Source organism: Antechinus flavipes, chromosome 3 (assembly GCF_016432865.1).
Source record: "Antechinus flavipes isolate AdamAnt ecotype Samford, QLD, Australia chromosome 3, AdamAnt_v2, whole genome shotgun sequence".
NCBI lineage: Eukaryota > Metazoa > Chordata > Mammalia > Dasyuromorphia > Dasyuridae > Antechinus > Antechinus flavipes.
Genome location: NC_067400.1, coordinates 620,570,965 through 620,587,677, shown reverse-complemented (window position 1 = coordinate 620,587,677; position 16,713 = coordinate 620,570,965). Strand labels below are relative to the sequence as shown.

Sequence of the window (16,713 nt, the reverse complement as noted above, 5' to 3'; positions counted from 1 at the left end):
TGGGATGCTACCAAATTTCCATGACATCATAGAGGATAATCCATAAAGGATGACCAAAATTCCAAACCATGACCTCTCTATAAAGCCACCTTGTAATTCAAAGAAAAATGTGTTCAATGGGATATACTCAAAAAGGAATCAGTCAAATCAGTGAATCACAGAATTTAAGAATTGGACATTATATCAGAGAAAATTTACTAACTGTATCTTATCAGGAATTTTTTATACCATATCCCCTGTTAGTATTTATCTAATCTTTGCTTAAATAATTTTGATGATTAAAAAAAAAAGTCACTATTACAGAAAGTGGATGATGGATGGCATAGTAAAGGTAGTAGTAACTCATTTGAGCTTTCCCAAATTCCCTTTTAAACATTAAATAACACCTCAAAGAAATTCTGGAGTAGCAGAACAAACAAAAGGATGGAGTGAAGCAATTTTCCAGCCAAATACAATGTAGAAGGTCAGCAGGAAAAGTCTAGCTCACGGGGGTGAGAGTGAAGTAAAGTCCGGGATAGACTAAACCCAGCAAACTAGTAGTAGACCTTAAGGGTAACTGAATTAGTAGCAGCTGTCTCCAGAACTCTTAGGCTACAGATGAAAGGAAGTCAGTCAGCTAGCTGGTCATTTGGTTTTTGAAGATCTTTATATTCTAGCACATATAAGCCCATCACATATTTGCCCATTTCCTACCTCACTGTTCCCACCAAACCTTATTGCCTTTTGATAAATAGCAATAGCCCTGCATACAATTTCTCCTTCTTCTAATTCACCCTATCCCTTCTGCTAGATCTGTCTTTTCAATACATGAATCTGATCTAGTATCTTTGTTGTTCAAGAAATTTTTTTCTTTTTTTTTTAATTTGCTGAGGCGGTTGGGATTAAGTGACTTGCCCAGAGTCACACAGCTAGGAAGTATTAAGTGTCTGAGATGAGATTTGAACTCTGGTTCTCTTGACTTCAGGGCTGGTGCTCTATCCACTGTGCTACCTAGCTGCCCCGTTGTTCAAGAAATTTCAAATATCCCCCATAATTGACAAGCTCAAATTCAAACCCATATAAAAAAGGTTTGAGTGGTTGAGGGCCACTCAAGGATCCTGATAGTCTGGCCCCAAGTTACATTCCCAATATTATCATTCATTATTCTATCAAATGGTATAACATTGTAAACAAATAAATCTATTCATTACCCTGTTTTCCTAACTTAAAATTCCATGTTCTTTGCCAAGATGATATTCAACATCCTAAACATCAAACTCAATTCAATTTAATAATTATTTCTTAAACAACTGTCATACACAAAGCCACCACCAAGTCTTACTCTGATATCTTATTATACCAGGTTGGTAACCTGGGTTCTCAAAAACTAAACCTACTGGTAGACCAACTCTAGAAGGTTATCCTGGAAAACTTTCAGATCCCAGCAATAGACTGTGATTCCCAAGGACCAATCTACCAAAGTAAGGAGAATCTTATCACCAGAATGTTGACTCATTGATGATGAATTCTTTGGCCTAAAAACTAAGTATCTAGAGAAAAACACATCAAGGCCCTGAGTTTTTGTGCTTCCACTGAGATGGTGACCAAAGTGAAGGAAAAGGAACTTAGGATATTTAAAATCATGCAATTTTTAGACCATCTATAATTGTTTACTTAATTGGTGATATTTTGAATGTTAGTTCCATGACCAGTGATCAATGAATGGCAAACTATGAAGGAAACTGAGCCACATCTGTATTGATATTCTTACCATAAAGGATAAATGCAAAAAGGAAGAAGCATGCATCAGTCATGAAGCAAACATGAAAGGTGGTCAGCTCATCTACTTCACTGGTACAAAATGTCAAGAGAGAACACTGCATATTGCTGTATGAACTCTGGTGATTTGTAAAAAGACATGGACAAGATTCTCAGAATGAGAAGACATGGGTAAGCTAAAATCTGCATTCTTGGGGGAAATATTCACACCTCCATCACAGTTTCATTAGTCAGTCAGTCAATAAACACTTAGTAAGCATCTACTGCATCAGGCATTGTGAAAAGCACTAAAGATACAAGAAGAAGCAAAAAACAGTCCCTGCCCTATAGGAGCTCATAATCTAATTAGGGAGACAATAAACAACATGTATACAAAAATACATGTGTAGGATAAAGACAAAAAAAAGAAGGTGAAGGCCCTAGGATAAAAAGGACTTCAAAAGTGGGATTTTTTTAAAATTCAAGAATCAAGACATGCGAAGCATGATGATGCTTTCTCATGGAGACTGAACAGGCCTTTTAGAACTTCAGAGTCATCTGAGCGGACCTCAAAAGTGTTCTAGCCAACCCTGTACTGGAATTATGAAACCTCCCTCTACAATGTCACTGGCAAGTGGTCATCCAACCTCTATTTGAAAGCACAGGCCAAGAATCCCTCTCTAGTTTGGCACAACTCAAATTCTTCAGAAGTTTTTCCTTCTACTAAGCCCAATTTGGTCTTTCTGAATTCTCTACCTATTATTCCTCATTATTTCTTCTTGGGCAAGTCAAATAAACAAAGGAACTCTTCTACATGAAATTTTACAGAAATTCAAAAATATCTCCCGTGTCTGTCCTTGTTCCTCTCTTCTTTGGCCTAAAGATCCACCTTTCCTATTGATTCTCATAAAGCTTGATTTCTACTCCCTTCATCATCTTTGTTCCCAGATCCTTAGCTGAACACACCTTTTTTTATCAAGTATATCCTTGACAGACTGTGCTTCCTTGAAATAAGCACAATTGTAGATGTGGTCTTGTTGACTAACCTCCTGATCCAACCAGGAATCATCATCTTCCATAGCTTTTTTCATCCATAACACTCCTTTCTAGATCTCACCTTCCTCTAGACTCCCATGACCATAATTTTTATACCAGTCATCTGAGTTGCCCCAATGCTTCATTGCTGTACAATGCTTTACAATGTATTTGCTTTCTCTCTCTCTCTCTCTCTCTCTCTCTCTCTCTCTCTCTCTCTCTGTCTGTCTCTCTCTGTCTGTCTGTCTCTCTTTCTGTGTGTGTGTGTGTAAATTGTTGACATACACTCTTCAGTACCTAAGAACTTTGATGAAATCCTATGGTTTAGACTACACGGCAAACTCCACCATTCACCACTTTCTCATTTCCCACCCCCAAGGGGATATGTATTGGGGCCAAGGTGGCACACCAAGGCCTGGGCTCAAGGGCACAAGTCTCACCTTCCCAGCTTCATTAACGGAGATACTTTAGGAGTCCCCAAGGAAGTTGATGATGGAAGCAACATCCTCTGACCCAGGAGAAATGGGATGGTACCATAAGTGAGAGGAGGGAAGAGAAGACACACTGCCCCTTCTTGGGTTCTCCTAAGGGAAAATGAACTATCCCTTTGTCTCTCCCCTCCCTGAATCTGAGTATTATTCTTTATCTACTCTTGCCTCTCATATGCTCACAATCCTATGTGATAGCACACAAGATGCTAAGGTGGGAATTAAAGAGTTAATATTGTTGGCTGGAGAAAAACTGAAATCTGACCCTTAAGGGCACGAGAAGGAGGTAAGTCCGCACTGAGGGTGCAAAGAGTAGTATGATGGATATAAACACATGTGGAAGTGGGGAAGGGGTGCCACTTCTGGGGAGATAAACTATGTCCTTGATTAAAGCTAGGAGCTGGGAGAGCCTGGATCAGGGGAGGAAAGGGAAGGATGGCCCTTCTACTTTGCTATGCATACTCTAAAGCTTTCACCCCATGACAAAGTTTAATCCTACATATACCCTACAATTCATACCTAAGTATCCATGTCTCATCATTTTTTGTATCCACTGCCTTCATTCCTATCTAGAGAAAGGTAAAGAAAGAATGGAATTTTGTCACTGCTCAAATATTTGTCCCTCCTTTGCCTTACATTCACTTTGTGAGCTTCTAAAGCTCACAATTTTTTTTATAATAGCTTTTTTTTATTTTTCAAAATACATGAAAAGATAATTTTCAACATTTACTCATGCAAAATCTTGGGTTCCAAATTTTTTCCCTTCCTTCTCTTCGTCCCCTAGACATCAAACATTCCAATATAGGTTAAACATGTGTATTTTTCAAAGAATTTGTTGAGCTTGAATACAAATAGGTGATAAATCTTGTCTGTAAGAAATGGGTTTATGTCCGACTTTGGACACACATGAATTGAGTGACTGAGAAAAATGCTTAACCTCTTTTGTCTTAGAAAATACCCTGACGCTTATTTATAAAGTTGCAAATAGATTTTTGCTCTGCATCTGATGAGGTCGAGGTAGTAATATCTAGTTCAAAATAAATATGTGACAAATTCACAATGGCCACTCTCTTTGGTAAAAAGCAGATTTATTTGGGGGAATAGGTTACAGACAAAAATAGGAAGTAAAATAGGCACCAGGAGTGATAAATATGAAATAAAGTTGGGAGAGCATAGAGTCAGCAAGAAAAAAGAGAGGTTTCCCAGGGTACAATTAACCAGGAGAAAGGAAATACTCCATGAAGTGAAAATAAGCCATTGAATGGAATGTTTGACATGCCAGAGTAAGTAGAAAAGTACCATTAAAGGGAAGGCTCTATGAGAGGGGAAATATAGTAACTCATAGTGGGCTTAGTTCTGAAAAGAACTTAGCAAAACTCGTCATATAAGATCATCTTTTTATAGAGGGAAATCTAGCCTTGGGGGTTTCCTAAGTGTAAAGAGATGAACTCAAGAGGGAAGGGACATCAAGGAGGAGAGGAAGTGCCAAGGAGCTTAAAGGTGGAAGGATTCAGGGAGCCAGATTGATGCACCTGGCAGACCAGGTCCCACATCTGTCTAAAGATGCAGAGATTTGCGGGATAAACAAGAGTTCCATCTTCACGTTCTATACCAACAAGATAGTCTGGGAATTAGTTGTATCTAATAATTGCCAGACAGGCTTCTTCTTGACAGGGGAAGATAGTTCACATCACCCTGATGGAGGAAGATTCCACCCTCATCCATAGGTTTCTGAAACTGTAAATCCTTCAAATCCTTCAGAATCCTGTTCCTTGTTGACCTTCTTTTTCCTGGGTGCCAGATGGGAGGGGTGTGCTAGGATATAACTATTAGTAGAGGGATCATGTGGAGATAGGCAAACAGTGGGGCAGGATCAGGACAAGGTTCTCTGATGAAGTGATGAGGTCAAAATTCTCACTGTAATCCTATCTATCAGGTAAGTCAGATAAACTAAGGGGTAAACAGAGGCAGTCCAGGTAGAAGATGGGTATACCCATGTTATCTATCACAAGCTTAGGTAATAACCCAAAATGATGAGAGTAAGCCATCCCAATCAGGATCAGGGGAAGTTGCTCAGATAATGAACAATGCTAAATTCAAATCCATTTAGAGCTAGAAAAGATCCTAAAAGTCACAGAATCCACCCTCCTCCTTTTATAGACAAAGAAAATGAATAAATGAGAGAAGGGAAGTAATTCATATAAAAATAATGAACTCAGATCTCATGCTTCTAAGGTGAATGTGCTTTCCCCAATGCCACTAGTTAGTAATTTCTAAGGAGAGATTTCTTGAACCAAATGGTTTCTGTGTCCATCAAAATCCCTCTGATTCTGGCATGGAAGCAAGCTGGGGTTCTCAGAGGTTGTGTTGGAGAAAACATGATCTGGCACGCCAGCCTGATGGAAGTCTTCTGAACACAGACACAAAGGAAGCTGAATCTCTTTCATCTACTAGCCAGCCCAGCAATCTGAAAAGCTCAAGCACCAAAACTCTGTCACCTGACCCAAAAAAAATGATTATAGTAACTCAGAAAGACCATCAAATAAAGTGGGAAAAGGTTATTATGGAATGGTACCCATAAATATGAAATCAGAAATTCCTAAGTTCATTTAATTACAATATTTACCATAGCACCTATCATGTAGTAGACACAATAAATCCTTGCTGAATGGATAGGTGAATGAACAAATGGATGGATAAATGGTCATAGATTAACCATTGACAGAAAAATGAGAGATCATTTAACTTAACCCTACAATTTTATACATATGAGGAAACCCAAAGAGATGTCTTATCCAAGTTCACACAGAGGTAAAGAGCAAAGCCAGAACTGTGTCAACAGCATTTCACATGCTCCCCATGTCTTTTTGTTCTTGGCTTTCCCTCCATTTTTGAAGATGCAGTTTCACCATGTTGATATGCCATGATTTTTTTTTCAGTCATTTCCCTGTCACATGAATATGAGTTATCTACAGTACTTTGCTATTATCAAAAAAGCCAAAAAAGCCATGTTATAGACTTCAAGATTCTTTTTATAATTAATAAATTCTTATGAAACACCACTATGCTTCTGTCAGGAAGCATCGGGAAGGGACATGTTCAACAAAAAAGACATTTAGCATGTGGTGGAGTAAATATGGCCCATCTAATGAAGGAGAGAAAGGGATGTCAATTTACATGGCTAGACCAAATCAATAAAATTAAGGAGAGATTTACCTGACAGGAGGAATGAGGAAAGTGACTTCCTGGGATTCAGTGGGGAATCAAATATTCCCTTGTAGATTTGGGGCAACTCATGAGTCTCTCTGGACTTGTTTCCACTCTGCCACTAAATGAAGGTCCCCACCAACTCTGTTCTAAGAACATGTTCTAAGAAACCTCCAAGCTCTGACATCTTACATTCTAACGGTGACTACTACCTCTGACATCCTCTGTTCTGAAGTCCCTCAGAGCTTTGATCTTCTTCATTCTACATTCTTAGAGTCCCCTCTGATGTGATTTCTGAAACCAGCTTATTCTCTCCTCTGGTCAGGAAATTCTAAAATGCTCATCCTGAGAACTTAGGTTTCCCAAGACTATCTAGTGAGCATCTTTAAAGACAGTCAGGACAATCATAGAAAATTGACAAAGCAAGATCATTCTGTTCCATTATCAATTACAATTCCCAGACTGTCTGGTTAAGCATAGAATGAGTACTTCAAACATAATGTGTGAAACTCGGGTTTCCTAGAATATTTTTTAAGATAGTCTTAGTATGTCAATATACATCCTTGTTCCTGCCTTTATTTTTCCTTCTTTCCCTGAGACTTTTCAAGTTATGGTATCAAACCCCCAACATTACATTTCCCCTATAAAAGATCTGCTCATACTGTAGATCTTTACTAACTCCTTTGTGGACTAGCTCACTTTGAGATACTTTTTTTCACCTTATAATGTCTTCCCCTTAATGGCTTCTTTATCCTGGTTAAATGTGTTTTCCACTACAGAACTCCTCTTCCCCTTGTTAATTGTTCATAAAATAAAATAACAAATTTTTGTTACACGTGATGGATCCCTATGACATAAATTCTCTGTCGTAAAGTGAATCTCTGAATCTCTATACTATTTTTATATGATATTCTTTTAAAATTAATTTTTCTCAAATATTTCTATTTACCATTCCTGATAACTATTTTACCACTTTACCCTCTGTTTTAACAGCTCATCTTCTGTGTTCTAAGCATCTTTAAAATTACATTCTATGTGGTTCTAGATAACTAAGCTAAGAAATCAATCCATGCTAAAATGTGACTGAGTTGATGTTCCCTCTCTCAGAAAGCATTTATGCCAGCTTAAAAAAAAACTTTCCAGACTTTATTCAAAAAAGCAAATCATATACTTAGGGCATGTACATTTGTTAAAATAAAGAGTATATTTGGGATCTCTGAGAGTTTTGAGAAGATGAAGTAAAAGTCTGATCGAATGTTATCTCTAAAATATCTCACTTCAAACCTCTGTTCTTCATATTATCCTACTTCAGATTCCTCACCTGAAATATTATAATAGTTTCCTGATATTATTCTCTTTTCTAATCTATCTTCCACAAGCTGATAAATGCATCTTGCTAGTACATAGGACTGGTTAATATCACTCCCCTGCCCTAAAATCTATCATCCCAATTTCCTCTGGGATAAGATACAGACTCCTTATCCTGATGATGTATTCAGGATAGCAACTGGCAATTCCTAGTTCCAAATGATGAGTTTGAGGTTCAGCACACCAAATATTGGGAGTAATGTAGGCACCAAATGTTGGGATTTGGTCATATGAAGAATTCACAATGGCCATTCTCTCTAGGAATAGTAAATATGAAATAAGAGTTGGAAAAGCATATAGTTAGCAATGAAGATATTTTAACTATTAATAATGAAAAAGACAAATTATCTAGCAGATCTTACAATTAACCATGAGAAAAAGGATCTTCCATGAGATGGAAGCATGCTCTTTACTGACAAACTAAATCTATAGATTTAGAGGAGAAATTTAACCTTGGGGGTTGGACATGATTTGGCTTTCTGACTGGACAGAGCAAGGTCTGGCTACCCAAGCTCTCCACATAGGGTGGGACTATAAGGTTAAACAGATCCCCATCATGCCCTTCCCTGCTTGTCACGGGGAATAAGTACTTCTCACTGGCAACCCTACTTAGTAATCCAGGGCTTCATCACTGACACTGAAATTACCTTTCTAGATTCATTTTGTATTTCCATCTTTCATCCACTTCAATTTTTATCTGGGGCACAATGCTCACACTCTTCCTGTTTCTTCCTGAGCATGGCTATTCAGCTCAGTACAAAGACCCCACAGTGCCTGCTGTAAATTCCTAGGTATGTAATCTTTTTTAGGCTGTGATCTAATCCCAAAAGTTGCTTGGTTTACTCCTCCTTGCTTTTAGCTTCTGGGCTTGCCTCTTCAGGTCCACACACTGGGCTTTTCAGTTCAGTTTCCAGCTAGAATTTTTTCTTTTCTACTTATTCTATTCCACCCCCCCAAAAAAAATGTGATTTTTTTTGTGTCTTGTAGTTTGTGATTTATTAAACTATAGCTCTGAAAAACTAAGGTTTGATAAAGTCCATTGGAATTCAAATGAAACTATTAGATTGTGTCTCTAAACCCAAATCACTGGTTCTCACTGACTGGCCAATAATAAGTGCCAGACCTAGTTTCACTTGCTTACTGTTTGGGCTTTGTTGGCTCAGAATGAGTGTAAATAACAATTGTTTCTGTTTTAGCAGGAAACTCTAAAGATCTCCCTTCCCAAATAGATTCTTTTGTGAAGGCAAACTAGGCCATTCTTTGCCTTGTTCTTACCTCGACTTAACCACTGAATTGGTATTACCTCAGACAAACTGAGACCTGGGAAAGGCCTTAATTTAAAAAGGCCAAGGTCTCCCACTGCATCTGGGGCCATTCCCAGTCATCCTAATCTATGTCTTGCCACTGGATTCCATTGACTCTTGAGGAAAATGTGAGGCTAATAACTTTGCACAGTTTTGCCTCATTTAAATCCAATTCACTTGCAAGTCAAGACATTGTTCTCCGTGTGCCATTGGTCACCCTGGAGAATGAAGAATGAACAACTAGAATAGAATAGCCAAAATCTTTCCTCAAAAGGAGAGCCTGATAGCTCTTTAGCTATAGCTACACTCTGTAGCTAACAAAAACCATATAGAAAACTCCCAAAGTAATATTTTCTTTTTTTTTTTAATTTTCCATCTCTATGGCTGGGCATAAAAGTATAGCTATTCCTTGTAGGTAACTACCTAATTTAAATTAGGTAAGATGTTCCCAAGATCCTCTCTGGCTTAGTATGCAAATAAATTTGAACAAGAAACAAAAATGAGCTAAGGAGACAATTGTTCTTCATCTATTTATATCATATTCCTAATCTCGTTATACATATCTGTTAACAGCAAAACCCCTTTTCTTCTATACTGAATTTTGGTCATTAAAAAGTCTTACTGTCCCTATAGATCCAGAAAACTGATTGCAAGTTATTTCCTGAATTAAATTTACACCCTCTTTCTCTATGCCTTTGCAATATCTCTTCTCCCCTTACCTGGAATGAACTTCCTCATCTCCACCTTTTGGAATCTTGCTTCAGTTGCCATTTTCAATGGGAAGCTTTTCCTGATTTCCCTTAGTAAACAGTAGTCTCTTCCTCTGATGGCATGAACTCCAGAAAAAGATCATGTTCCTGGACAGCCACACAGTAACTTAAGTGGGTCCCAGTGAGGAAGAAACTGATCCTATAGAATTATCTTGAACTGACAGAATTATCTTGTACAGCATTATCCTGTACTGATGCTCTAATTACCTTATACAATCTGTAGGTTAAGCTAAGGATATCAACTCCTGAAGTTATCTTGTACAAACAGGATGACCAAGTCTACTGGTTGATTTACTGACACATACAATTAACATAGTTAGCATATCTTACTTTAGGTCCTTTCCCACAAAAGGTCCTACCTCTTCCTTTGTTAACAGAGTTCTGCTAGGAATCTCAGCCTGCCTTATTGCATTATAATAAAGATTTGCCCTTTGACTTGAAGACAAGTTTGAGTCTGTGAATTCATTCCAGATAATTTTACACTTTCATGGTTTCAGTAAATTTTGTAACTTTCAATGTCATTACCTCCGGACATTATTTTTATATTTACACATCCAGGTACTTGTTTTGTTTCTTTCTTGTGAAATGGGGAACATTTCATGTCTCCCTTTAGGGCTTCATCTGGAATTGCTTTGCCTTTAGGAATCTCAGGATTTGAGGTCTGTTCTTCTCTCTCTCCACAAAAGCTATCTGAGATGAGAATTCTTTTTATTCATTTTTTAAGGTTTGAGGTCTGTTTAAGGCAAAGAAGCAACAGCTGCTTTAATTTGCCCCGGGAGCAGTTCTGCTGATTGATTATCAGTGTTGCATAATGGCAGCTAAGTCCAGTGTTCTTCTGGGGCTCAGTGGTTTACCATTTGCCTTTTGTAGCAAATCTTCCAAACCACCTGCTTGCAACCAGGACAGGCTGGCCTAAGAAGCTCCCAGAAGATTCCCAGGTGCATGTAACTACAATGCTCTGACTCCCACCTCAGCTATTTGCCCCAGGTTTCTCATGCTGTTGCCTGGGCTTGACAGACTGTCCCCCTGTCCTATTGAAACAGACTTGTTCTGAAGTTCTTCCAGGATAACTTCTTCTAGAAATGTGTTGTGCTCCAAAAATTTGTGGATTCTTTGACTCCAAAACCAGTTTAGAGCCTTAATCTGCTGTTGATTTGAGAGAAGATTAGAGGAGCTTACAGAGAGTTGTCTGCTCTCCATCATCTTGGCTCTGCTCCCTGAAGTATATTTGCTTCTTGAAGATAGGTAATTTTTTCCTTTATCTTTGTATCTCAAAGTCTCATACACTAAGCACTTAATAAATGCTTATTGAATTTATTTGAACCAAGGGAAGAAAGAAGTTGAGAGAAATGATAAAGGGAGAGAAAGCAAAGAGAGAGAGAGAGAGAGAGAGAGAGAGAGAGAGAGAGAGAGAGCGAGCGCAGAATATAGAGATAAGATAGATCAAATAGGAAGAGAAACATTGAAAAATGAAATTTAAGAAGCAGAAGAGAGGAAGAGGCTAGAATAAAAGAGAAATTAGAAGGTAGGGAGAATCCATAATCAATCAATAGACATTTATTAAGTTCCTACTACATGTATGATTTGTCCAAGATCATACAGGGAGTGTCAGAGGCAGATCTGAACTTAAGATCTCTGATGCAAAAAACAATACTTTTTCAACTGGGTTAGACCCATTACATCTGTGCATTAGGAAGATGATTTTGTACAAAGCAATGTCCTGGATAGGGAAAGACTGTGGGACAGGAGATAATCTCAGAGTCACAAGGGACAAATCAGTGAGCAATGAATACAACCTATACCTGGAAAAAATAATATCCTCTAAATATAAATTTTTTTTTCAAAAAAATTTGGATATTGAATAAGGGGGTCATCTAGCCTTTAACCAAAGACCTCCAGTGAGAGAGAACTTATGTTCAAAGGTATTTCACTTTGATTTTTTAGAGCTCTACCTGTTAAAAAAGAGTTTTTCTCTTTTTTCTTTTATAATAAGCCTAAATTTGCTCAGTTATAACATATGACAAGTTCTGCCTCCTGAGGCAAAGAATAAGTCTCTTCCATGTGGCAGCCACTCAAATAAATGTTTGAAAACAGTCTCTCTTTCCAAGAAAAATTTGCAGTTCTCCAGGCTAACCATCCTATATCATCCAATCCATTCTCATGTGTTATGACCCTTAACTCTCCCTGTATGCCCTCTTCTATAGAAGATCAATATACTTCCTAGAACATGGCACCTAAACTAAACACAAGGGTCCAGGTATGATCTGAAAGACAAGACCCAGCAGCAGCAACCACAAAAGCACCTCACTAGTCTTGGATAATCATTTCAATAAAGTCTAAGATTTTCTTAATTACATTTTCTATGGTCAACAGGGTAATCTGGGTATGGAATCAGGAAAATTCATCTTGATGAATTCAAATATGGCCTCTGACACTTCTAAGTTGTATAATCTTGTGTGAGTTATTTAACGCCATTTGCCTCACTTTCCTCATCTATAAAATGAGCTGGAAAAAGAAAGGACAAACTGTTCTAGTATCTTTGCCAAAAAAACCCCAAGTGGTGTCATGAAAAGTTGAATATGACTGAAAAATGACTCAACAAAAATAACCCATGTCATCACATATTAAGTTTATAGTCCAATAAATACTCCAGAAAGTTTTCAGAAAAATATTTTCCTTTCTAGTTATGCTTCTCCCATTGTGCTTCCAAAACTATTTTTTAAGCTTTTATGTTTTTCCTATTAAATTTAAAACCTAACATTTTGAACTTTCAAGACGTTTTGGATCCCTTTTCTGCCATCTTGAATGGTAACTATTCATCCCAACATTGCATCATAAGCCTGCCATATGCACTTTCATCCAAGTCTTTACTAAGATGTTAAATGCAGAGAGTTAAAGGTTTCTGAAACCCTCCTCTACAAACTTCCTTCTAAGCTGACTTCAGATCCTTATGATGACATTGAGTCTGGTCATTTAGGAAACATCAGCATTCATAGTTGTGTTAACATTTAGCTCACATCTCCCTGTTTGATCCACCAGAGATGTATGAAAGTCTTTGTCACATGATTTTCTAAAACCATATCTAAAACCATATCTAAAACCATTTTCTAAAACCACCTGCCTAGCAGGTCTGTCACAAAAGCTGATCATTATTGTGGTATAACTTGCCCTTGGTGAAGTTGTGTTGACTCTAATTTTTCAGGTGTTCACTATCCTTTTAATTAGAGAATTGCGAATTTTGGCACAAATAAAAGTTAAGCCCACAAGCTTAGAGCCTGCTGAATTCATCCTCTTCCCCCATTTGAAATAAAAAGGCCAGTGTTGAGCTTTTTCCAGTACTACAGCATTTCCCTGATTCTGCATGTTCTTTCGTAAACCATGGAGCACCTCAGCAGTGCTATCTACCCATTCTTTTATTCCCTGGGGACAGAGTTCCTATGGCTAGGAGGGGCACCATGCACATACACAAGTGCCTAAAGACAGACCAAATATAAAATACACAGTGTGCTCCCCACTAGAGATGGTCTGGGAACACTCTGAGGAAAAGCTGGGGGTTTCAGGAGACAAAGACAGGCCTTCTCAGCTTTGCCCACCTCCTGCTTCTTTCCTCCCACTCTCCTCCTCTTCTCTCCTTTCCATCTCTATTCTCTTCACCTCTGTGCTCCCTTCCCAGAATCCTGGGATCTGGGTGTTCCAGGCCTCTTGTGTCAAGGTAAGGGGCTAAGAAGACAAACCTTACCTGGAACAAGAACTGAGTGAAGAAGTATTTTAAACTAAGACCAGAGCGGGAGATGGGAGCCAGATTATAGGTAGGTACTACTAGGCTAAGGAGTTTCTTGTTGCTGTGGCAGCTAACCAGAGAGGGGAAGCCAGAAGAGGAGGGGAGAGAGGAGAACAGAGAAGAGGGGAATGGTCCCCATCAGTGGCCTGACTCTGCCCCCCCTGTCTCCACAGGATGAGTCAAGGGAACATGACGGCTCTGGCTGAATTTCTCCTGCTGGGTCTCTCTACCGGCCCTGCCCTCCAGCCCCTCTTGTTTGCTGCCGTGCTGGCCTCCTACCTGGCCACTCTGCTGGGCAATGCCTTCCTGGTGACCCTGATCCTCCTGGACAGCCGGCTGCACCGGCCCATGTACCGCCTGCTGACTCACCTAGCTCTGCTGGATGTGTCCTACGTGAGCACCACCGTGCCGCAGGCCCTGGCGCACATGCTAGCCCAGAGGCGGGCGCTTCCTTTTGCCCGCTGTGGGGCTCAGCTCTACATCGCCCTCTCTCTGGGCAGCACCGAGGCCCTCCTTCTGGCCTCCATGGCTGTGGACCGCTACCTGGCTGTCTGCCGACCTCTTCACTACGCCGCCATCATGACCCCGAGCCTCTGTGGGGGGCTGGCAGGGGGGGCCTGGGCCCTGGGCTTTTTGCTTTCTGTGCCCAATGCCGCTGCTGCCCTCCGCCTTCCTTACTGCCTCGGGCGCCCGCCCATTGACCACTTTTTCTGCGAACTGCCGGCAGTTCTAAGAGTGGCCTGCGCAGACACAGCCCCCAACCGGGCCCTAGTCTATGCCATGGGTGTCCCCATTCTCCTGGGGCCCTTCAGCTGCATTCTGGCTTCCTATAGTCTCATCCTGGCCACTGCCCTGCGCCTGCCCTCGGCCCGGAGTCGCCGCAAGGCCCTCTCCACCTGTGGAGCCCACCTGGCCGTGGTGGGCCTCTTCTACGGGACCGTGATGGCCATGTACCTGAGGCCCAAGGGGCCCACCCCGGCCGGGCGCCACAAGCTCACATCCGTCTTCTACATCGTGGTCACTCCGCTGCTTAACCCACTCATCTACAGTCTGCGGAACAAGGACGTGCACCGGGCTGCCAGGTACGCCGCCGCCCGCATCCAGGGGCTGAGGGCCGGAGGGACAGAATCATAGATTGCTAGAAAAGAGAGGTGCTCTATGTGCCGCAGGGATGATCTAGATCCACATCCCTCCTCTTGCAGGAGTCCCTGCCAGAGAACCTCCATCTCTGCCCGACAAAGGGGACCTTCCCTAGCAACCCAACCTACCTTTGCACAGCAATAGCTGTTGCCCAGCAACAGGGGAAGCAGGCCCCAAAAGTCACTGTAACAGACAGTGAGAAGGTAATGTGTTGTTGAGTAGGGCTCTGCATCATGGATCCTTTTGGCAGGCTGGTGAAGGGCAGGACCCCTTCTCAGAATAATTTTTTAATTCATAATTGAGTGGATTTTAGTTATTAGTTACTGAAAATAAAGTTTTGCCCTGAAATCTGTCTTATGGACCCAGGTTACACACTCCTAGGATAGAGAAAACAGCACAGGACCCGAGCATAGTGGCAAGGCAGCTGATGTGGGTTCAAGTCTACCTCTTTGTTGTAGAACCAGTCGTGACCCCTCTGAACTTGGATGGGAAAAACAAAAGGTTTGGAGGAGACTGTCTCTGAGGACGTCAGCTTCAGTGTTTCTCAAAGTCTCTCAGGGGGGCAGAGGATCTAAGTCCAGACCATGCATGAGCTGGAATCCTCTCTCCAACATCCTGCCAAGTGGCAGTTGCTGCTTGAAGGCAGAGTGATGAGGACCTCAGTACCTGCCTCTTTGTGGAACCACAGAAAGAACATTCGATTTAGCAGAAGACTTAGATGTGAATCCTAGATCTGTCACTGAACGCAACCCTTCTTTGAGCCTCATCTGGAAAATCAGGGGTTTGGATTAGGACCTCTAAGTCCTAGCTTGAAACTTCTAGCTTGTAATAGGATCCTAAAGAACTTTTCAAAATAATCCCTTCCACTTTTGGACAATCCTATTCAATAGAAGGTGTGCGTTCATTTGTTTTGGTTATTCTCATAAATCAAGTTGAACTCTACCTAGTTCACATACAAATCTAAAATCTATTCTACACGACTGCCTTTCCAATTCTGCAAGACATCTATCATGTCCTCCCCAAGTTCTTTTTTCTCTAGCCCTAAATATCCTTGGCTCCTAGTCAGTCCTCATATTGTACAATCTCTTATCTCCTCAACATCCTGACTGCTCATATATGGAAGCACTCCTGCCTCTTGACACTGTTCCTATAGCAAAGAATATGTATGCATGCTTTAAGGACTAAGAACAGGCAAGGGATAATCATGCATGCTTCTAGGAGTAAAACCAGGCAGGAAACTGCTCTCTCTACCATCAACTAATCTCTCATCACATCCCTTAAATGAAGAGACACATGCAGAAGTCAGAACTAAGAAATGGTATCTGAGGACAATTATAAAACATTGGACAAATTCTCAATTTATACAGGGATTGCTGAACCCAGAAGGTTAAAGACAATTTTTTTAAAAAGAACCACCCAAAAAAAAAAAATCTCAAGCTATTCTGAAAGCAAAAAGATATCCAGGAGCTCAGTTTAGTTAGTTAGAGAAGATGATGATAATCTACAACAAAGCCTGCTCAGATCCAGAAAAAAACTAGCTTTTTTTCCCAGAAAAGCAGACTAGCTTTCAGTTTCTCCAGCGATAGTCCTCAGGCTAAAAAGCATGACAGGATATATTGCTCAAGCTCCTCTTGGTTGTAGAGTACTCACTTTGTGATCCTGAGCCAATATTTAATCACTCGTGATAGAAAATGCAGGAGCCTAAACAAAATACAGTCCTTTCCCAAACAAGCTTATGGTCTAATAAGTAGCCCCAACACATTTCCTAAATGCACAATATTGCATAAGTGCAGTAGATGGTTTTAAAAGGAAATGTTCTGTAAAATCTAAGAGTTATCACTCACTAGGAAGGATCAAAGAAAGCTTCTGAAAGAAGGTGACAT

At 40.3% G+C, this 16,713-nt stretch overlaps 1 protein-coding gene across 1 annotated transcript; it reads left to right on the top strand.

Moving 5' to 3' along the window:
- Positions 1 to 13,879: 13,879 nt before the first annotated feature.
- LOC127557581 (olfactory receptor 2H2-like) lies at positions 13,880 to 14,824 on the top strand. The gene has a single exon (XM_051990891.1). The coding sequence runs from the start codon at positions 13,880 to 13,882 to the stop codon at positions 14,822 to 14,824; it is 945 nt and encodes a 314-aa protein (XP_051846851.1).
- Positions 14,825 to 16,713: the final 1,889 nt, after the last annotated feature.

Bases quoted from the DNA above. Each gene is read 5' to 3' on its own strand.
- LOC127557581 (XM_051990891.1), top strand. From the start codon at position 13,880: ATGACGGCTCTGGCTGAATTTCTCCTGCTGGGTCTCTCTACCGGCCCT.